The sequence below is a fragment of the Oratosquilla oratoria genome, chromosome 3, assembly GCF_046742065.1.
Source record: "Oratosquilla oratoria isolate Oo_2021 chromosome 3, ASM4674206v1, whole genome shotgun sequence".
Taxonomy (NCBI): Eukaryota; Metazoa; Arthropoda; class Malacostraca; order Stomatopoda; family Squillidae; genus Oratosquilla; species Oratosquilla oratoria.
In genome coordinates this window covers 41,092,142-41,117,038 of record NC_134779.1, presented here as the reverse complement: position 1 = coordinate 41,117,038, position 24,897 = coordinate 41,092,142, and the positions used below count along the sequence as shown (strand labels likewise).

The 24,897-nt window shown below is 39.1% G+C and overlaps 1 protein-coding gene across 1 annotated transcript in view; it reads left to right on the top strand.

The window, feature by feature from the left end:
- The window catches only part of LOC143022043 (ATP-binding cassette sub-family A member 9-like), a 152,218-nt gene that overhangs the window by 19,675 nt on the left and 107,646 nt on the right, over positions 1 to 24,897 (top strand). Inside the window, exons 3-5 of the mRNA XM_076179981.1 lie at positions 7,559 to 7,700; positions 8,081 to 8,195; positions 16,571 to 16,667. Of these exons, the coding sequence (XP_076036096.1) occupies positions 7,559 to 7,700; positions 8,081 to 8,195; positions 16,571 to 16,667 (354 nt within the window). The remainder of the gene's footprint in view (positions 1 to 7,558; positions 7,701 to 8,080; positions 8,196 to 16,570; positions 16,668 to 24,897) is intronic.

The window sequence follows — 24,897 nt, the reverse complement described above, 5'->3', positions numbered from 1 at the left end:
AAGGGAGAGCGACTGGAGGAAGTGGATAGTTTTAGATACTTGGGTGCAAGTGTAGCAGGAAAAGGTGGAGTGAAGGTGGAGGTAGAATGTAGATTGAGAGAAGCAAGTAAATGCCTTGTTGGATTAAAGAGTGTAATGAGGAATAGACATTTAGGAATGGATGCGAAGAGGAGACTGTATGAAGGAGTGATTGTGCCAACAGCACTGTATGGGGCAGAAACGTGGAACATAAGAGAAGAAGAGAGAAGGAGTTTGAATGTGTTTGAGATGAGGTGTCTGAGAAGTATGGTGGGGGTTACTAGGCTGGATAGAGTGAGAAATGGGGAGGTGAGGAGGAGAACAGGGGTGAAAAAGGAGCTGGGAGATAGGGTTGATGAAAGAATATTAGGATGGTTTGGACACATGGAAAGAATGAGTGAAGAAAGACTAGTGAAAGAGGTATGGAAGGCAGATGTGGAAGGAGTGAACATGAGGGGACGTCCTAGGATGAGGTGGATGGATGGGGTGAAGGGGGCTTTGGGGAAGAGGGGAATGTCTGTTGAGGAAGGAAGGGAGAGGACGGAAGACAGAGGTGAGTGGAGAATGGTTGTATATGGATGATGTTGTGATTGCATGAGGAGGAATGGGCGAGGGGGTGGGGGGTGAGGTAGTATGTGTGAGTAAATTTTGACGCAGCCCGAAGGGATTTCTCCCCGTCCTCTCCTTATATGCAAGGGGGGACAGAGACGGGGGGGTCGCCGATTAAATGAAGCGGACTTGCTGTGGATGTACTGTGTCTTGCGACACTGCTTCTGACCCAGGGCAGTGGGCAAGGTGCAGGGATGACCCGTCATCCAGGAGGTGCTCAGATGAGAGGGAGGGTGGGAGGGGTGTGGAGTGTATTTAGGGATGAAATGGGTGGGAGTGTTTTTATGCCTTTCCCTTTTTGGCTACCTCCCTTGAAAGGGGAAAAAAGCCTTGGTATATGTATGTATGCAAAAGCTTTTGATACCATCCCCCACAAAAGACTACTTGCTAAATTAGCTTCACATGGAATAAGTGGTAGCCAACTAAGTTGGACTACTAATTGGTTGAATGATCGAAAACAGAGTTGTTCTAAATGGCAAAACTTCTAGATGGAAAAATGTTAAGACTGGAGTTTCTCAAGGTTCCGTTCTTGGGCTACTTCTATTCATAGTATATATAAATGATATAGACCATGGACTAAAATCTGTCATCTCCAAATTTGCTGATGATACAAAACTGTGCAGAATGGCAAATGATCACTTAAGGGAGCGTTGCCAGCGATCATTTGAAAAATTCTGGTACATGAGCGAATATTAGGTAAACATTTCAAAAGAATATGATGGTGGCAACACTCATACAAAGTTATACAGCTGTATTTAGTTTCTATTTTTTATACAGCATAAAATAGATAAAATATTGGCAACCTCTGGCAACCCCATTGTATAGAAAAACATTCTGTATATTGAAATAGTGTCAACATTTCTATAGCTATTTTGTTTTTTGCTACAGAATTGTTTTTATGGAGACAGGGCACCAGTACTCTTGAAAAGTTCAAAGTAAGGTGATATGGCTCCTGGTGCTCTCACTGTATGCAACAATTTTGATTCCTTGCACTGTATTGTTCCTGTGATTATGGAAAAATGAACAAGAAACAAGAGAGTGAAGTGGCAGAATACAGAAAGGGCCCATGAATGCCTGAAATAGAAACAAGAAGGAAAAAGAAAGAAGAAAAAAGCAGCACAGCTGCACCCAGCACACTGCAAGCATCTACTAGCCACACCCACCTTACACCTCCTCCACCCATACCACACCATTCATCCTTACCTTACACCTCATCAGCAAAAGAGGAAATTGGAGATTTGCTATACATCGCAACCATCAAACAAATGGTCGCAAAAAATGGTTGCGAAAATTTAAATCCCTTGTTCTGTAAAGTTTATGTTTTTGTTCTTTCTGTTGTAATATGTTTGGTTGTTCTTTATGGATTTTTGTAATATTTATTTCATTTGAAAGAAAACATCATACACTTTATTTTCTACAATAAAAAAATAAAATGAAATTGGTTATTTTTATAAAACCTGAGTTTTGCAGCATTTTTTGATTATTCGGAGAAACTAATAAAAAATCAGAGATATTAGTTTGATAAAATGTACTCAACATTTGTTCCCCAGACTCTAAGCTTTCATTTCATATCAAGCAGAATGATGCGGAATGATTTTCCATCAAGTAATTAGAGCTTCACTAGAGCTCACTATATCTTACCTAAATCTTCACTATGCCTTATATATACATGTAAGGGGTAATTATATTTAGGTTCATTTGCCATTCCACACAGTTTTGTATCATCAGTTTACTTTTTTAACTTCCTTTGTAATTTTATATTGACCCAAGATTCTATTTTTGCTTTTTCTAAATTCCATTATACAACATTTCTTAATGTTGAAGTTCACTTAACTCTTCTGACTCCATTTCCAGACTTTGTCCAGGTCTTCTTGGAAAGATTTACAGTCTTCCTCTGTACTTACTCTCATTAATAGTTTCACATCTGCATAGAAGTTCACATAACATTTCATGCCTTCATCCATGTCATTTATATAAATAGCAAACATTATCAGAGCTAATACAGAGCCTTGGGGAACTCTGCTTCTCATATCTTCCCAATTTGAGTTCTTATCTGTAAGTACCACCCTCATTTTTCTGCTGTTCAAGAAATCTTTCATCAATTCCAATAATTTTCCTTGTATTCCACCTATTGTTTCAATTTTTCTTATTAGCTTTTTGTGAGGTACTTTGTCAAAAACCTTTTGTAAGTCCAAGAAAGTGGAATATATTAGATGAAAGAACAATGTGTGCAAAAACAGTACAAGAATTTAAGAGCAAATTATAAATGGAGAGTTACAAAGTACACCATGAGCATAGCTCCCCTTTCCGTAAGATACAACTAGGTAAATACATTTAAATTTCTCCTTTCAGCCTCCCTCAAATTCCAGGTTGCCCTGTAGTTTTTTAGGTAAAATCACCTCTTCATATAGTCCTCTCCTACTTCAAATCAAATCAAATCAAATCAGCCATCCTGAGTCCACTGCTGAACAAAGGCCTCCTTCATAGCATTCCATGATTCACACGACCGTGCCACTCTCTGCCACGTCACTCCCGCAAACCTCTCGATCTCGTCTCTCCATCTTCTGTCTGGTCTCCCTCTTCCACGCTTCCTATCTCATGGCGTCCATTCAGTAACACACTTGCTCCATCGCTCATCAGTCGTTCGCACCAACTTACCTACCCAATTCCACTTCCTCTCTTTTACTGCTTCCACAATATCTTTCACTCTAGTCTGCTCTCTCACCCAACTTGCTCTCCTTCGGTCTCTCAGTGTTATTCCCATCATTGATCTCTCCATTCTCCTCTGTGCAGTCCTTAGCTTTGTTTCCATCGCCCACGTCAGCTTCCAAGACTCACATCCGTAGATTATTGCTGGTAGAATGCATTGGTTGTAAACTTTACGTTTCAAACATAAAGGTAGAGAGCCTCTCAGGATTTTACTATACTTACCAAACATTTTCCAACCAATTGTGATGCGTCTTTTTATCTCATTATCATGATCTTTCGTCACCTTCACCATCTGACCTAAATAATTATACTCTTCAACTTCCTCAAGACTCTCATCATCAATTACAATCTCTTTACTTTGAACTTTCGTGTTGAACATTACTTTGGTTTTACTCTTATTCATTTTTAAACCTACTTTGATACTTTCTTTGTTTAGATCGCTCAGCAAATCTTGCAAGTCGTCTGCTCTTTCTGAAATAAGAATGATGTCATCTGCAAATCTTAGGGTTACTGCCAACCCCCCTTCATAGCCTCTCCTACTTGCAGATGCATAAATACTTTGAGTAGTCTAGAAGGTGATACATCCCAACCTGGAACATGCATGAGTACATACATGAATAACATACATATACCAAGGCTTTTTCCCCCTTACAAGGGAGGTAACCAAAAAGGAAAAGGCATAAAATCATTCCCACCCATTCCATCCCTGAATACACTCCACACCCCTCCACCCTCCCTCTTATCTTAGCACCTCCTGGATGACGGGTCATCCCTGCACCTTGTCCATTGCCCTGGGTCAGAAGCAGTGTCGCAAGACACAGCACATCCACAGCAAGGCCGCTTCATTAAATCGGCAACCCCCCCTCTCCATCCCCCCATGCCTAACAGGAGAAGACGGGGAGAAATCCCTTCAGGCTGTGTAAAATTTTGCTCACACATACTACCTCACCCCCCATCCCCCGCCCATTCCACCTCATGCATCACAACATCATCCTAATACTCTTTCATCAACCCTATCTCCCAACTCCCTTACCACCCCTGTTCTCCTCCTCACTTCCTCATTTCTCACTCTATCTAGCCTAGTAACCCCCATCATACTTCTCAGACACCTCATCTCAAACACATTCAAACTCCTTCTCTCTTCCTCTCTTATGTTCCATGTTTCTGCCCCATACAGTGCTGTTGGCACAATCACTCCTTCATACAGTCTCCTCTTAGCATCCATTCCCAAATGTCTATTCATTACACTTTTTAATCCACCAAAGCATTTACTTGCTTCTCTCAATCTACATTCTACCTCCACCTTCATTCCACCTTTTCCTGCCACATTTGCATCCAAGTATCTAAAACTATCCACTTCCTCAAGTTGTTCTCCCTTAATGCTCACTTCCAATCTACTGCCACTTTCACCCCTTGTACATCTCATCACCTTACATTTACCCACATTTATCTTTAGCTTTCTTCTATCACACACTCTCCCAAACTCTGTTACCAACTTCCTCAATCCCTCCTCCGATCCTGCCACAAGCGCAGTGTCGTCCGCAAACAACAGGTGGTTCACCTCCCACTTTTCTCCATTTTCTTTAACTATCTCCAGTCCCTGACCCACTACCCTTGCATTTACCTCTTGCACTACCCCATCCATGTATAAGCTGAACAGCCAGGGCGACATAACGCATCCTTGACGAAGTCCCACCTTTACCTCAGACCACTCACTCTCTCCATTTTTAATCCTGGCACAAGCTCTACTGCTCTCATAAAAACTCTTGACAGCTCCTAGAAGCTTTCCTCCTATCCCGTATATCTGCATAACCTCCCACAGTGCCTTTCTGTCTACCCTATCGTAAGCCTTTTCCAGATCCATAAAAGCCCAAAAAACATCCTTCCCCTTTCCTATAGCTTTCTCACATATCTGTCTTACCACAAAAATCTGATCTACACAACCTCTACCTGTCCTAAATCCACACTGTTCCTCACCAATTACTCCCTCTGTCTTCTCCTAATCCTCTCAATCAAGATCCTCTCATAAGCCTTCCCAACTACACTTAACAAGCTAATCCCTCTGAAACTACTACATTCACACTTGTCCTGTTTTTCCTTGTAAAGTGGAACTATACAGGCACTCCTCCAGTCCTCTGGCACTCTACCCTCTCTCCAGCAAACATTAAATAATCTCACTAGCCAGTCCACCATCACTGTACCTCCTTTTTTGAGACATTCTACATGGCATACATCCAGACCAGGTGCCTTACCTGCTTTCATCATCTTAACAACTGCCTTCACTTCATCCTTGAATAACATACAAACAGTACATGAATGCATCTAAGTATGGTAATTGGAAAATAAGGAGATATAACACAAGATGGAACCATACATAATTTTGGAGCTAGGTAGGATAATTGAAGAATAAAAGGCAGGATCCCATGGGTGTTGCTCATTTGCTGTGTAGTACAATTAGGTAAATACACCTAGGTGAATATATCACCACCCTCCATTTAATGCCATCTGTCTTGTCTCCAGATAGTTCATCTTTCATTTCCCAGCTGTTGATCTTCATTTCTTGGAAGGTTGGTCTCTACTAAACACAAATAACAGACTTGTTTATCATCAAATAGTCACTTATTTACCAATTGAATGATAGTAAACTGTGTTAACATAAGCCATTTTTAATTTCCTTGCTCTGCTTCCTGTACTATACTGTCCCCTTCTCAAAGTGACAGTCACTGGTGTGATAAGATATGAATGAATTCTCTCATTATAATTTTTTCAGTCATTTGCTCTCTCCCTTTCCTGATGAGCAGACATTCCCCTTTTAACCAAGGCCCCCTTCACCCCATCTATCTATCCAACTTATGGTCCTCCACTTCTCAAGTTCACCTCACCCTCCTCTGCCGTTGTCATTCTTTGTGCCAGTCTTTTCTTACTCACTTCTTCCATTCTCACTCACTACTTACTTTTCCACTTGCTCCTTACATGCCCAAATTATCCCAGCATTCTTTGACTGACTCAATGTGCCAACCTGTTTCCACCCCTGTTCTCTATCTCACTTCCTCATTCCTCACTATATCTATCCTTGTAACTTCCACCATGCCCTTTAATCACTTTATCTCAGACACATTTAAATTTCTCCTCTCTGCCTTCCATACATTCCAAGTCTATCCCATAAAGTGTCAGGTATAGTTACCCCTTCATACAGTCTTCTTTCTGTGTTCATTCCCAGGTAACTTTTCTCATGACACTCATCATTCCCCCAAGATACTTATGTATTTCCCTCACTCAACAGTTTGTTTCCCTCACTCTACAGTTTACCTCCAATCCCAGTCCCCCACTCTATAATACTCAAAATTCTCCACTCCTTCAAGCTTCTTCCTTTAACCTCTTCACTCCGGGGCACATCGCACGTCTGGCAGCATTAGCTGCCCGACGTGTGATGTTGCGTCATAATAATCGCATTATAAAAAATAAAGTTAGGGCTCAATCACTCGTTCTCTTTCACCCGTGTATTTTGATAACCATAGAAAATATGATGAAGCCAGTTTAGAGAGAATGGAAATTACGTAGGTACGACTACAATAAATATAATCAAAATGCCGACGTCGGCATCATCGAGTACCCACTTGCTCCTCATGCCGCCTATGTAGGCGTCACCGTATGGAAGTGGTTAAGACTTTCCTCCAGCTTACTACCACCCTTTTCCTTTACACATGTACCATCCCTTTTCTGTCCACACCTAACTTCTGGCTTCTCCTCCTACACAATCTCCCAAGCTCTGCCACTAGCTGCCTTAGACCCTCCTCTGTCCCAGGCACATACAATGTCACTAGCAAACAGCAATTGACTCACCTCACACTTCCCTACACTCTCACCAGTCATCTCCAAACCCCTCCCACTCATCCTCTCATTTACCTCCTCTACCACCCCCATGTACACATTGAACAGCTATGGTGACAACCCTATTCTAAGTTTTATTACTGACATGTAAGCTTTTGACTGCTCATAACAACTATCCCTCTATCCCATATATCTGCAACACCTCCCACAATGCCTTCTTCTCAATCTTGTTATAAGCCTTCTTCAGATCCATAAAAGCCCAAAAGACATCCTTATCTGTTGCTAAAAAACTTCTTGCATGTCTACCTTACTATAAATGAATTATATTTACATCTACAAAATTTTTGTCATAATATACGTTTTATTAAATATTATTTTCTTTCACTTTCAGGGGTCAGCCTAACTATCTATGAAGGTCAAATAACAGCTATAATAGGTCATAATGGTGCTGGAAAGACAACACTTTTCAATATTCTGACAGGCATGGTTTCCCCTAGTAGAGGTTCAGCTGAAATATTTGGTCTTGATGTCAGGTAATATTTCTAAAATTATATTCTTGATTGTAAGACTACATTTAGTGGCTTATCCCTTTGAACAGTGACAGACTCTTGATTTGGCTATAGGTAATGTCAGAGAATGTAGTCTGCAGAGAGACAAGTGGTAGACTAAAGGAGGTCTATACTAACTCATAACACCTCTCTTTCTATGCTTCAACTAAATGAAATTGTCTAGTAGTGCAGAGGACATTAGTCAAGTGCGTCACTATGCTGAAGGGGTTAATTGCACTAAGTAGACATCACTTGTACAACATGTAGATTTGATGTATATCTTTTCAGGTAGTGAAAGTATACTATCATGTGAGGATATAACTATTTCCAAATACTGATAAATGTCTCTTTTCTTTGTTTTCCAGAAACCCTGAAGACTTGGCACAAATTAGGCAGATGACTGGAGTTTGTCCTCAGCAAGATATTCATTTCCTCAAACTGACTCCTAGAGAACATCTTTGTTTTTATGCCAGAATAAGGGTATATATTTTCAAAATGTTATTCAGTTTTTTGGCTGAAGTTGGCAGTTCTCTTGACTAACATAGTGGGGATCATTCTTATGTATACATCTATCTATATACATACATATACCAAAGGCTTTTTCCCCCTTACAAGGGAGATAGCAAAAAAAAACAAAGGCATAAAAACCACTTCCACTCTTTTCTATCTATATACCAAGGAATATTTCCCCCCATACCAGGGAGGTAGCCAAACACAAAAGACTTGTACCCACTCCCATCCACAACATGTTCCTTACTGTCATCTTAGCTCCTCATGGATGACATATCATCCCTGTATCTTGCTCATTGCTCTGGATCAGAAACAATGCAGCAGGATACAGCACATCCACAGCAAGGCTATTTTACTTAACCAGCGACCTCCCCTCTCCGTACCCTCATGCAGAAAAATTGAAGACAGGGAGAAATCCCTTTGGTCTATGTCACAATATAATTCACACATAACAGACAGCACTGTATGGGGCAGAAACATGGAACATAAGAGAGGCAGAGAGAAGGAGTTTGAATGTGTTTGAGATGAGATGTCTGAGAAGTATCAGAGGCTGGATAGAGTGAGAAATGTGGAGGTGAGGAGAAGAACAGGGGTGGAAAGGGAGTTGGGAGATAGGGTTGATGAAAGAGCATTGGGATGGTTTGGACACATGGAAAGAATGAGTGAAGAAATATTAGTAAAAGAGGTATGGAAGGCAGAGTTGGAAGAAATGAATACGAGGTGGCGTCCTAGGATGAGATGGATGGATGTGGTAAAAGGGGCTTTACGAAAGAGAGATGTGTCTGTTGAGGAAGGACGGGAGAGGACAGAAGATAGGGATAAATGGAGAAGAGTTGTGTATGGATGATGTTGTGATGCATGAGGGGGTGGGGGAGGGGGGGAGGGAGTATGTATGAGAAATCATTTGACACTGCCCGAAGGGATTTCTCCCCATCTTCTCCTTTTCTGCATGAGGGGATGGAGAGGGGGGGTCACCGAATTAATGAAGCGGCCTTGCTGTGGATGTGCTGTGTCTTACTGCTTACTCAGGGCAGTGGACAGGATGCAAGAATGACCCATCATCCAGGAGGTGCCAAGATGTGAGGGAGGGAAGAGGGTGGAGGGGAGTGGAATATGTAGAAGATGGAATGGGTGGGAGTGGTTTCTATGCCTTTTTCTTTTTGGCTACTTCCCATGTAAGGGGGAAAAAAGCCTTTGGTATATGTATGTATGTATGTACATATCTGTAAAAGAGTTATGGTTGATCCTTGCATTTGTCTATTATAACTTTTTCTTAGTTTCTTTTTTCTTCCATGCATATATTCACATATTCTTTCCTAAGTTTTACATATGTTTGTCATTTGGATTTTTTTTTTTTCCATCTTTTCCAGGCTTTGCCTCTTTTGTCTTTAGCCTCATTGCACCTTTTGTTATACCAACATTTTATGTACAGATGCTCCTCTACTTACGTTCATTCGTTTTACGTTTTTTCAATTTTACGTTTGAACTGACTGTAAAAAAAAAATTGTAAAAAAAATTTTTGGGGGTGAATTTTTTAGTTTAGCGCGCTCTCCGTAGTTCAAACGATACTTACACATGACGCTGCGTCCATTGTTTACATGGCACAAACGACAGACTGAACGTGCCTTGCCTCATCCTCCTCCTCCTCTCCTCCTCCTCCACCATCTCAATTTATGTTGCTTGAATTTAATCTATTTGAAATTAATGTTATCATTTTACAATATTATGTGTATAATTAATGATTTAGGGGTGTTTTATAAGATACGGTAATAGAATTTACGGATGTATGGTACAGTAACAACTTACATTCATTTTCAACTTACGTTCGGCCGTTCGGAACGTAACTAAAACGTAAGTTGAGGAGCGTCTGTATTTCTCTTTTTGCATCTTCTATGGTACATATTTATCCTTATTTGTACTTTTCTTTAAATATGTTCCATTTATGTTCCGTCTTAGTTTCCTCTTTGGAAAATTCATCCCAGTTTGCATTCTGAATTTTTTTTCTAAGTTTTACAAAATCTGTTTTGCTGTACATTAACCTTCCTTCTCTGTATTTTTCATTCCTTCTCACATCGTTTTGTTCTTTCAGTTCAATCTCTATTAGTATGTGGTCACTCTTTCCAATTGGTGTCCTGTACTTCATTCTGTTCATGATAGCAGGTTCAGAAGTGAATATTAAGTTTAGTTTCAATGATTCCCCATTGTTTCTATATCTAGTATTTTCCTTAACCCATTGTGTCAAGATATATTCAAAGGTCAAATCCAGTAGTGTGTTGCTCCAAAGTTCTTCTCGCCCTTTTACTAGCATTTCTTCCCAGATTATTTCCTCCGTGTTAAAGTCACCCATAATTACTATGTTACCACTCTCTTACAGTAACTCATTTAGAGCATTCTTTGTGTCTTCCAGTAATTTGTGGAATGGCAAATGATCATTTAAATCGATTAGATATTCAAGAAGATTTAGATAAATTACAGCATTGGTCTGAAAAGTGGTTAATGAAATTTAACACAAATAAATGCAAGGTTATGCACATAGGTAAAAGTAACAGTAAGTATGATTACAAAAGAGGATAGTGAAAAGGATCTCGGTGTAATTATCGGTTACGATATCAAATTATCTATGCAGTGTATTTCAGCCTAGGACTTATTGCGCGATCTTTTGACTTCAAAAGCTCATCTCTCATTAACAAGCTATATAAATCGTTAGTTCGTCCACATTTGGAATATGCTGATTCCGTATGGTCACAGAATCTCACTATAGACATTGACAGATTGGAAAAAGTACAATGGCAAACCACAAGACTGATTCCAAATACATACATACATACATATACCAAGGGTTTTTCCCCCTTCCAAGGGAGGTAGCCAAAAAGGGAAAGGCACAAAAACACTCCCACCCATTACATCACCAAATACACTCCACATCCCTCCCACCCTTCCTCTCATCTGAGCACCTCCTGGATGACGGGTCATCCCTGCACCCTGCCCACCGCCCTGGGTCAGAAGCAGTGTCGCAAGACACAGCACATCCACAGCAAGGCCGCTTCATTTAATTGGCGACCCCCCCTCTCCGTCCCCCTTTGCATATAAGGCGAGGACGGGTAGAAATCCCTTCGGGCTGCGTCAAAATTTACTCACACATACTACCCCACCCCCACCCCCCTGCCCATTTCTCCTCATGCAATCACAACATCATCCATATACAACCATTCTCCACTCACCTCTGTCTTCCGTCCTCTCTCTTCCTTCCTCAACAGACATTCCCCTCTTCCCCAAAGCCCCCTTCACCCCATCCATCCACCTCATCCTAGGACGTCCCCTCATGTTCACTCCCTCCACATCTGCCTTCCATACCTCTTTTACTAGTCTTTCTTCACTCATTCTTTCCATGTGTCCAAACCATCCCAATATTCTTTCATCAACCCTATCTCCCAAATCCCTTTTCACCCCTGTTCTCCTCCTCACCTCCTCATTTCTCACTCTATCCAGCCTAGTAACCCCCACCATACTTCTCAGACACCTTATCTCAAACACATTCAAACTCCTTCTCTCTTCTTCTCTTATGTTCCATGTTTCTGCCCCATACAGTGCTGTTGGCACAATCACTCCTTCATACAGTCTCCTCTTCGCATCCATTCCCAAATGTCTATTCCTCATTACACTCTTTAAACCACCAAGGCATTTACTCGCTTCTCTCAATCTACATTCTACCTTCACCTTCACTCCACCTTTTCCTGCTACACTTGCACCCAAGTATCTAAAACTATCCACTTCCTCCAGTCGCTCTCCCTTAATGTTCACTTCCAGTCTACTGCCACTTTCACCCCTTGTACATCTCATCACTTTACTTTTACCCACATTTATCTTTAGCTTTCTTCTATCACATACTCTCCCAAACTCTGCCACCAGCTTCCTCAATCCCTCCTCCGACCCTGCCACAAGCGCAGTGTCGTCCGCAAACAACAGCTGGCTCACCTCCCACCTTTCTCCATTTTCTTTAACCATCTCCAATCCCTGACTCACTACCCTAGCATTCACCTCTCGCACCACCCCATCCATGTATAAGTTGAACAGCCAGGGCGACATAACGCATCCTTGACGAAGTCCCACCTTTACTTCAAACCACTCACTCTCTCCATTTCTAATCCTAACACATGCTCTACTACTCTCATAAAAACTCTTGACAGCTCCCAAAAGCTTTCCTCCTATCCCATAAATCTGCATAACCTCCCACAGTGCCTTTCTGTCTACCCTATCATAAGCCTTTTCCAGATCCATAAAAGCCCAAAAAACATCCTTCCCCTTTCCTATAGCTTTCTCACATATCTGTCTTACCACAAAGATCTGATCTACACAACCTCTACCCGTCCTAAATCCACACTGTTCCTCACCAATTACTCCTTCTGTTCCTCTCCTAATCCTCTCAATTAAGATCCTCCCATAAGCCTTCCCTACTACACTCAACAGGCTAATCCCTCTGAAATTACTACATTCACACTTGTCCCCTTTTCCCTTGTAAAGAGGAACTATACAGGCACTACTCCAGTCCTCCGGTGCTCTACCCTCTCTCCAGCAAACATTAAATAACCTCACCAACCAGTCCACCATCACTGAACCTCCCTTTTTCAGACATTCTGCATGACATCCATCCAGACCAGGTGCCCTACCTGCTTTCATCATCTTTACAACTGCCTTCACCTCATCCTTCCTTATTTCTCCTCCATTCTCCTCACTCATCACTCTCATTTTCTTTGCATTTCCCACTGCAGCTATCTTTCCTTCCCTATCCTCCTTCACATTCAGCAACTCCCTAAAATATTCTGCCCATCTTCCCCTCACTGCCATCTCTTCCATTATCATCTCTCCATCTGTACCTTTTACCTTTTCTTCCCTACTTGATTCGCCTCCTCTTCCTCTCTTAATTTCTTTCCAAAACATCTTTTTATTACTTTCAAAATTTTCTGTCATACTCCTACCCCATTTCACATCTGCTCTCCTCTTTGCCGCCTTTACCTTTTGCTTTACTTCTCTTTTCTTTTCTTTGTACGTCTCATATGACTCCCCTGTCCTCTTTTGTAACCAATCTGTGAATGCTCGCTTCTTCTCTTCTACAACCTTCTTTGTTTCCTCATCCCACCATTCACTACCCTTTCTTCTATTTCCCCCTGTCCTTCTTGTTCCACACACCATCCTTGCACACTTTAAGACTCCCTCCTTGAACCATCCCCATTCCTCCTCCAAATATCAAAAATAAATCATACGAAAATCAACTAAAACATATGAATCTGTTTTCCCTAAAAAATGAAGACACAGAGGTGACTTGATACAGGTTTTTAAGATTCTAAAGGGAATTGACATCAAAAGTGACAAAATTTTCACACTGAATGAGAATCTGACAAGAAATAATGGTCTCAGACTGTCAGGAAATAGATTTAACCCCTTCGATACAATGACGCCCACGTAGGCGTCATAAGGAGCAAGTGGGTACGCGAGGATGGCGTCTTGATTATATATATTGTAGTTGTACCTGCGTGACCCCCATACTCTGTAAACTGGCTTGATCATATTTTCTATGGTTATCAAAATTCACGGGTGAAAGAGAACGAGCAATACAGCAGTAACTTTATTTTTTATAATGCGAGTATTATGACGCAACATCCCACATCTGGCAGCTAATGCTGCCTGCGAGATTTTGGCCTGGAGTGAAGGGGTTAATTTAGAAGTGGGTAGAAACAACTTTGCCAACCATGTAGCAAATGAATGGAACAAACTTCCTGCAGAGGCAGTGCAATGTAGTTCATTTTGAAGCTTTAAGATCCGTTTAGATAAACACCTAAGCAAGATGCTATAATGACTGCCATTTATTTATATGTTTATTTGTTATTTTTTGTTTATTATTATTTGCTTGATTTTTATTATTACTCATCTGTCAATTTACTATTATTTACTATTTGTTTGTTTATTATTTAACTACACCTATGCATTTATTTTATTTATTATTTATATTATTATAATTTTTATATATATTTTTCTTTAATTTAATTTATCATGATTAAAAAAATGTTTCCGCATCCAACCTAGTTATGGACCAAAAGGTCTCGTGTCAGCATGCTCCACATTTGTAATCCTTTGTAATCTGGGGTCCAGGAGGAGGCTGCAGGAGAACTGCTCCTGGTCTGGTGCTGCTGGCATCAGTTTTGAGAACAAAGGGCATGGAGGAGTCTAAGAGTTGGAGAACAGGGGCAAAATAAAGAGAACCTTTTAGCTGTTGGAATGCAGCTATGGTGGCGTCTGTCCAAGGGATGACCTCTAGGGAGTTCATCTTCAGGAGGCTGTGTGAGACTATGGGCCTTATCTGAAAAAGCAGGAATGAAGTGAGAATAGTGATTTATTGAGTCCATGAAAGAGCAGAATTATGTCTTATCCTTGGGGAAATCAGTCCATCTAAGGACATCCAACAGTGGGAACCATCCTTTCCTTACTTTAAGGCCTAGGTAAGGGAGTTCCAGGCAGCTGAACCCACACTTAAAAGGTATGGTGTGTAGTTTGTGGCACTGTAAGAAAGCAAGGACCTTAGAGACTGCAGGTGTTCCTCCCACATTGGAATGGGCACCAACAAGTCATCAATGTAGGTGTAAGCATGTGGTACATCTCGAAGAACAGCTCTCATCAGATGGAAGAAGCATCCAGGGGTATTGACTATGCACAAGGCATGACTATGAAATAGAACAAGCCACTGTGAATCTTGAAGGCTGTTAGGGGTTAAGTTTTGGGGGTGAGAGGTATCTGCCAATAGCTGGTGGTTAGGTCTATCTTGGAAAGTTAACAGGCTTCTGAGAGCTCAGAGAATATGGCTAATGCATCACCCACAGGTTCAGCATCAAATTTGGTCTGGGCCTTGAGTTGGTGGCAATCTATGCAGAAGCAGTGCATGCCATCCATTCTTACACCAAGTAGAGGTTAGCAGTGAGGGGAGGAAAATGGCTCAACAATGCCCATCCCAATCCATTGTTGGAGGTCCTTATGGAGCTGTTGCTTGAGGGCTAATAGAAGGGGTAAGTGTGGTGGAGTTGAACTCTTGTGGGGTTGAGTAGCTCCATGCAGTGCTCGGTGGTGGGCATGCATCCAGGGAAATTGGAGAATACACTGGCATTCTCCTGCAGAAGCTCCCAAAGGTCAGATTATTGACATGCAGAGAGTTCAGGGGAGATGTGGTAATCTTCCCAGTTCTGGGTTTGATGGGAAGGGATATATGGGTCTCACAAATCTCCTTCATCTCCATTGGGTGCCAGATGTCATGATGTAGAGGGGAGCTGAGTTGGAAGGCAAACACAGATGGAGAGAATAATTGTTTTATTAGAGTTTGGCATCAAGAAAATGGTAATGGCTCACTCAGGCAGTGAGACGGGGAAGGGGGAGAAGGGGAGATGGCAAGGCAGGTGATGGGGATGCTCATCAAGTGGTTCCCCCAGGCAGTTTGAATCTTTGGGGATTTCCATCCAGCGTATATCCATGGTCAGGTGACCCGCACTCTAATTAGCTGCTGACCTAGCTAGAATGAAATGTAGATGGAGTTGGGTACTGCACATGTGTTCCTTAACCTCTTCAGTACGGGCCAAAATCTCGCGGGCAGCATTAGCTGCCAGACGTACGATGTGTTGTAATAATACTCGCATCATAAAATATAGTCACCGCTTATATCGATTGTTCTCTCTTTAACCCGTGAATTTTGATAACTATAGAAAATGTGATGAAGACAGTTTAGAGAGTATGTCATTACGCAGGGGCAACTACAATAAATATAATCAAGACGCCGATATGGCAGCCTCGCATATCCACTTGCTCCTCATGCCGCCTACGTATGCGGCACCATATGGAAGGGGTTAAGAAACTGCTTTGTTTGGATCACAGACCTCGAGGAAATTTTGTTCAACCTGATGCAGCCGCGTGGGCACAGGTTCAAGAATAAACTGGATGTGGAAAGTTACGAAAACGGGTCACAATGAGCATAGCTGCCATCCCGTAAAATACAACTAGGTAACTAGGTGCATCCCCAAGGGACATCATGCAGGTTGAGGGGTCATGGGAAGGTGTGAGGACCACTGTGTCACTGGTGGACTGAGATGATATGATCTTTTTATTTACATTTTTCCTACAACTTTGTTGACTTCCTTCATAGGAATCACCTGTGGATTTTTAATGCGTGGTCTGTTTAAGAATGAAGGATTATTATACTATCACTATCAATAACAGACTTGTTCATCCTGAGATGAAAAGTTGGGGGACTGGGCTGTGAGTTGTTTAGTGCTGTTATTTCTGTTAATGTTAACATTATTATATTATAGGGTATTGGTGAAGATATTGTGGAATCTATGGTGGAACAGACTTTAAGGGATGTGGACCTCCTAGCCAAAGCAGATACAAAATCAGAAGATTTGTCAGGTAAGGGAGGAACATATTAGTGTTTACTTGACTATTCAAAATACACTTGATTCCAGTAATTATTTTTGATTAAGATTTATTTGTTGATGTATGTACTTGTTTATTTATTGATTATATATATTTGTTTATTTGTTGTTGTTATTATCATTATACTCTGTACTGGGGTATTAACTGCATGCTGTTGTGCAGTATTAATTTGCACAGTATTATACAGCAAATGGTTAGGGACTGTTGCAGTGCCCCCATGGACTAGAGCCCAGATACAGAAACAATGAGTAACCATCGAGACTGGATTTAATATGTCAGAACCTGAAATTGTGGACAGAATAGATTACAAAACACCAATAGGAAAGAGTGGCCATGTACTAATAGAATTCGAATTAAAAGAACAAATAGACCTAAGAAGAAATAAGAAACATAGAATAGGAAGACCAATGTACAACAAAACGAATTTTGAGAAACTTAAGAATTTCTATTGTAACACAAACTGGGAAAAATTCCTAAAGGAAGAAACAAAGATGGAAGAGAAATGGAAGATACTAAAAGAAATTTATAATGAGGGAATGAACAAATATGTACCACAACAGAATCAAGAAAGAGTATACATAAAGAACTGGTACAACAAAAAATGTAGTGAAGCTAAGGATAAAAGAGACAAAGCTTGGAAAAAATGGGAAAAAGACAAAAAACAAGCAAATGGCAAACATACGTCAAGCCAAGAAACGATTATGTAAAAATATGCAGAGATGAAAAGAGAAACTATGAAAAAGAAATAATAGAAAAATGCAAGGAACAACCTAAACTGTTATACAGATATGTGAATGGTAAACTAAAAAACAAACAAGAAATAGAAAAGCTGCACCAGGGAAATTATGAATATACAGAAGAACAAGAAATGACAGAAATTATGAGCAATCATTTCAAATCGGTATTCACAATTGAGAACTCGCCTAACTGTGAGGGAATAGAGAGACAGAAATCCCCCCCAATGAAGGAAATAACTGTAACACAGAAGGAAATCAGCGACCAAATAAAAAAACCTTGATGTCAGAAAACTGCATGGACCGGAAGGAATTGCATATGGGATACTGAAAGAATGCATAGAGGAGTTAATGGATAAAATATACAATATAAATGCTCGCTCAAAGAAGGAAAGATACCACAAGACTGGAAAAATGCAAATATTGTACCAATATATAAATGAGTAAACAAGGGAAATCCAACCAGTCTCCCTAACAAGCACAGTAGTGAAAATATGTGAAAAAGTGATCAAAAGTAGATGGGTTAAACATCTAGAAGAAAAAACTATACTGAATCCAAATCAATTGGATTTAGACAAGGAAGATCATGTACAACAAACCTGATCTGCTTCTATTCGAGATTAATAGAAATAATACAAGAAAGGGATGGATGGGCAGACTGTGCCTATCTAGACCTACAAAAAGCATTTGATAAAATACCACACAAGAAATTAATAAGAAAAATTGAATCAATAAGTGGCATCGCAGGTAAATTATTGGAATGGTTAGAAGACCTCCTGACTGAAGGAAAAATGAGGGTAGTAATTAGAGACAAATACTTGAAATGGGAAGAAATGATAAGTGGTGTCCCACAAGGGTCAGTGCTGGCTCCAATCATGTTTGCCATATATATAAATGACATGGATGAAGGAGTGGAATGTTATATGAATTTCTTTGCAGATGACTCAAAAATACTAAAGAAAGTAAGAATAGAGGAGGATTGTGAATCATTACAATCAGACCTGGACAAAATCTGGAAATGTACTCAAAAGTGGGAAGTGAACTTCAATATCAAGAAATGTAATACAGACGCTCCTCTACTTACATTCATTCGTTTTACGTTTTTTCGATTTTACGTTTGAACTGACTGTAAAAAAAAAATTGTAAAAACAATTTTTTTGAGTGATTTTTTTAGTTTAGCGTGCTCTCCGTAGTTCAAACGATACTTACGCATGACGCTGTGTCCATTGTTTACATTGCACAAACGACAGACTGAAAATGCCTTGCCTCATCCTCATCCTCCCATCCTCCACCATCTCAATTTATGTTGCTTGAATTTAATTTATTTGAAATTAATGTTATTATTTTACAACGTTATGTGTATAATTAATGATATAGGGGTGTTTTGTAAGATACGGTAATAGAATTTACGGATGTATAGTACAGTAACAACTTACGTTCATTTTCAACTTACGTTCGGCAGTTCGGAACGTAACTAAAATGTTAGTTAAGGAGCGTCTGTATATTGGAGATTGGAAGAAATAAAAACAGAATTAAAAAGAAAAAAAAAATTAAATTGGTGAAGAAGAAAAAAAAAAAGGAGCTCGGAAAGAGACCTTGGCGTGATAATCAGCAAAGACATGACACCGGACAAAAATATCAACAAAATAGTCAGAGACACCTTCAACCTATTAAGGTCAGTGAAAGTGGCATTTGACTATTTGGATGAGAGAACTAAAAAAAAAAAAAAAAAAAAAAAATTAGTTACATTTAATAAGACCAAAACTGGAATACACAGCGACACTATGGACACCCAGTACAAAAAAGAATATAAAGAAATTAGAAAGAATACAGAGAGCAATGACAAAGTTCACACCAACTCTTTCCAAATTAACATACGAACAAAGATTATCCAAATTGGAACTACCAACACTGGAGCAGAGAAGAGAAAGAGGTGATTACTGACTATAGAATCATGAAAGGAATGGAAATCCTTGATAGGAATGATTTACTAAAATGTGACAATGGAAAAACAAGAGGACACAAAAAGAAACTCTAAAAGGGTAACTATAGAAGAGATCTGAAACAAAATAGCTTGCCACACAGAGTGCTGGATATCTGGAATAATTAAAGAAACAGTGTGTGCAAACACTATTCAAGATTTTAACAAAAAACTTGATGCTGAAAGATACAAAGACAGGTCACCACAAGCATAGCTCTCTTCCTGTATAATATAACTAGGTAAATACTAAGAAATGGTGAAGAAAATACTAATCACTTTGATAATACCAAGATTGGAATATGCAGCAACAATGTGGTCACCAAGTACAAAAAAATGTATAACAAAACTTGAAAGAATACAAAGAGCAATTACAAAATTGGCACCAACACTCTCAAAACTATCATATGAAGAGAGACTAGCAAAACTTGAGCTACAGACATTAGAGCAAAGAAGAGAGAGAGGAGATTTGATAACTATAGAATCATGAAAGGCATAGAAACTATTGATAGAGAGGATCTAATAAAATGGGATGATAGAAATACAAGAGGACACGGAAAGAAAATCAAGACAGTTATAGAAGAGATCTGAAAAAGAACAGCTTTCCTCACAGAGTAATAGACATTTGGAATAAGTTAGATGAGAAAGTGGTGTGTGCAAAAACAATACATGAATTTAAAAAGTTTAGATAAAATGAGATATGAAGACGGTACACCACGAGCATAGCTCCCCTTCCCATAAAATACAACTAGGTAAAAACATAATTTTTGGCTATGATAGAGTAAAATCTGTACTCCAGGAATGATGCTATTTATGGAGTACAACTATTCCTCTGCTGTTCCCTTGAAACTGTCTTGTATAGTGTTGGTTTGTGTATAGGTACTGCAAAATTGCTGCACTCCCAAATTTCACTCAATATTATTGATAATATTCAATATACAGGTAGTCGTCGACTTACGACCTATGCGACTTACGACTGATTGACTTTACGACCACGAGATGTTGCAATAATATCAAACATTTAATAGAGTAATAGAATTGCAATGTTATGGTTGGCGGTGCAATACTATTACTCTGCACGCCGCGAGACGCAAGTACGATAGTTTTGGCAGGCTGCCGGCAGCATCAGCATCCCAACCAGCTAAATATTCTTTCATTTTGTTTGTTTGAAGGAAAATGTTTCCTAATTTTGCATTGCATTTTGTATTTTTATATGTTTTGCAATTAATAAAATATAACAGAAACTTTTTATGCCTAGGCTAGTTTGTTGTTGATAACAATATGTTAGGTAAAGTACGTAAACGAAAAGAATGTGTTTTGAAAAAAAAATCCTAATTTTGCCTTACATTTTGTATTTTTATGTTTTGCAATTAATAAAATGTAACAGTATTTTTTATGCCTAGGCTGATGTCGATGACAAAATGTTCGGTACAGCATTTTGTATTTTTATGTTTTGCGATATAAAATGTAACAGTAAACTTTGATTATGCCTAGTCTGTTGTCGATAACAATATTTTCGGTACAGTACGTAAACGAAAAGAATGTGTTTTGAATTTTTTTCCCCTAATTTTGCTTTACAATGATTTTAATGTAACCAACAAAAAAGTATTTGTAGGTCAAAGATGACAGGACTTTATTTAGTATGCGTAGGCCTAGGCTACGTTTCCTAACGAAAATGATAAAAAAGTTAATGAATATTAAACAACGTAGCTCAAAGATAATAAGATTCTATTCAGTATGCATACGTTTCCTAAAGAAAGTCTGATGGTAAAATAATAAAAAGGTTAACAAATACAGTATTAGATATCATAGGTCAAAGATGATAGGATTTTATTCAATATGCTTAGGCCCAGGCTACGTTTCCCAAAGAAAATCAGATGAAATTATAAAAAGGTAAAAAATACTATACAACATAGTTCAAATATGCTAAGATTATTTCAGTATGCTAAATATAATATACTATATGTATATATATATAAATATATATATATATATATATAAAGGGTAATATATACTGTATATATATATATATATAGACCGACTTGCGTCCAGATCGACTTACGACCTGTCTGTCGGAACCGAACTCGGTCGTAAGTCGACGACTACCTGTAATGAGACATTTTTTTATCTTTAATTCTCTTTATACTTTTACATTATATTATCCTTAACCTCTTCAGTATGGGCCTTAAATCTCGCGGGCAGCAGCCAATGCCAGCCGTACGACATGTAATAATACTCGCATCATAAAATATAGTCACCGCTTATATCGATCGTTCTCTCTTTCACCCATGAATTTTGATAACCATAGAAAATGTGATTACATTCAGTTTAGAAAGTATGTCATTACGGAGGGGCAACTACAATAAATATAAGCAAGACGCCGATATGGCAGCCTCGCGTATCCACTTGCTCCTCATGATGCCTACGTATGCGGCACCGTATGGAAGGGGTTAAGCATAATGTCAATAACCATCTCCTAATTCATGAAAAAAATTACAAAATACCTATGAAATTGTGCACTTCACAGTTCTAGAGATGCACATTTGGTAGGAAGAGCACTTTTTCTCATTGCTGACCCTGTTGTATAAGTGTAAGGTAGTTTTCTTTTTGACTTAGCATGTGTTGTGCTTAAAAACCATGTACCATATTCTTGAATCTGAAATATATATATATATATATATATATATATATATATATATATATATATATATATATATATGAGTGGTAGGGTGGTGAGTTTAAACGCCAAGAATCCGTTGAAGTTTTATTTCTGACGTTTCGTCCAACTAGGACTTCTTCAGAGTGTACACAAATAGAACAATGACAACTTATATACCCGAGGGGGAACGGGGTGAGCTGTGCGGGTATATAAGTTGTCATTGTTCTATTTGTGTACACTCTGAAGAAGTCCTAGTTGGACGAAACGTCAGAAATAAAACTTCAACGGATTCTTGGCGTTTAAACTCACCACCCTACCACTCATTCTGTCTTCACACCTCAATATATATATATATATATATATATATATATATATATATATATATATATATATATATATATATATATATATATATATATTTACCTAGTATTTTGCGGGAAGGGGAGCTACGCTCGTGGTGTCCCGCCTTTGTATCTCGCAGTGTCTAATTTGCTTTTAAACTCATGAATGGTTTTTGCGCACACTATTTCCTTGTCCAGTTTGTTCCAAGTGTCTACCACTCTATGTGGAAAACTGTTTTTCTTCAGATCTCTTCTGTAGCTATGTTTTTTTATTTTCTTTCCATGTCCTCTTGTGCTTCTCCAGTCCCAGTTGAACAAGTCCTCTCTATCAAATATTTCTGTGCCTTTCCTGATTCTATAGATGGTCAGTAGGTCACCTCTGTCTCTTCTTTGCTACAGAGTCGGTTAATCTAGTTTAGCCAATCTCTTCTCATATGACAAGTTTGTAAGTGCAGGTGTTATTTTTGTTGCTGCTCTCTGGATTCTTTCTATAGTATTTTCTTTATATTCTTTTTGGTACTGGGTGACCACAATGTTGCCGCATATTCTAGTCTAGGCCTTGTCAGTGTGACCAATATTTTGTTAATCGTTTCTTCGTCCAAATATGTAAATGTCACTTTTATTGATCTTAGCAAATTGTTGGAGAATCCTACAATTTGCTAAGATCAATAAAAGTGACATTTACATATTTGGACGAAGAAACGCTTAACAAAATATTGGTCACACTGACAAGGCCTAGACTAGAATATGCGCCACTTGTGCTTTAGCATTTAACAGGAATTGTTTACGAGAAAGACTTTGCCCAAAATATATATATATATACATATATATATATATATATATATATATATATATATATATATATATATATATATATGTTGAGACATTCTGACAGGTTGACGTAAGTGGAGTAGGAAACACAGGAGTCTTAGTCTGAGTATATTCCTGACTAGTTTCGCAGGTATGCTTTTCCTTTGAAAAAGCATACCTGTGAAACTAGTCAGGAAAAAAGTCATACTAAGACTCCTGTGTTTCCTACTCCACTTATGTATACATATATATATATATATATATATATATATATATATATATGTATATATATATATATATATATATATATATATATATATATATATATATATGACTATCAATTTTATATATATTTTCTTTTTATATGTTTGTTTCATAAAGTTTGTAATAGAGGACTGGCTAGTAAGGTTATTCAGTGTGTGTCTAAGGGAAGGCAGAATGCTGAAGGACTGGAGGAGTGCCTGTATAGTTCTGCTTTACAAGGAAAAAGGGGACAAATGTGAATGTAGAGGTATCAGTTTGTTGAGTGTAGTTGGGAAGGCTTATGGGATGGTTTTAATTGAGAGGATTAGGAGAGGAACAGAAGAAGTAATTGGTGAGGAACAGTGTGGGATTAGGAAAGGTAGGGGTTCCATAGATCAGATTTTTGTGGTAAGACAGATATGTGAGAGAGCTTTAGCTAAAGTTGAGGATGTATTTTGGGGCCTTTGCAGATTTGGAAAAGGCTTATAACTAGATAGACAGGAAAGCACTGTGGGAGAAATGTTAGATATATGGGATTGAGGCAGAGCTGTTAAGAGCAGTCAGGAGTTTTTACAAGAGTAGTATAACCTGTGTTAGAATTAGAAATGGAGAGCGAGTGGTTTGAGGTAAAGGTAGGACTGTGTCAGGGATGTGTCATGTTGCCGTAGCCATTCAGTGTGCATGGATGGAGTAGTGTTGTCAACCCCTTTGATGTCCAGTGTGCACATGCGTGTACACATGCATATGAAACAACCAGTGCTCTAACATCTTCAAGCCAACTCTCGAGGGACTCTCTATTGTTCCTTAGATCTGAAGCCAAGGGGCATTCTATTGCCCCTAGTGACCTGAGGACTACACTTTCCAGCCAACACCCTGGACACTTGTGTTGGACAAAAGAGACTGCATTCCTCAACTACAATAGAAGCAGCATTTGTCATCGTCACTCAACCAATGTGATGAACTTTTTTTCATATAAATATGGCAACCTTTGTATATATGTAAATGTATGTAGAATCTGGCAACCCCCTGTGGCTTCTTCATAGATTGCATCTTGTATAAACCAGAGAGAACACTGGAACATTAAAGAAGAGACTGCTCAGACTTTGTCTCTCCAAACACCATTAGCTTTAATGTAGATAGAACTACAAATCTACATTCTGGTGGCATAAGTAGGATTCCAAGCAACAATTCTAACATTCCTCCAAAGCAACAACCCTACAACAGTGGCTCTGGTTGAACATAGCCATCTCCCAACTCTATGATCTTTGTGGAAATCCAGCATCACACTCGAGGCACAGACCCCTCTCCCCTGCATCGCCAAGTATCAATACAAGGCAACCACTCTTAGCAGCATTGTCCAGCATCCTACTACAAAGCAAAGAGTCCTATTTCTACACTGTGCATCACCCAGCATCACTACGAAACACCACTGCATTGC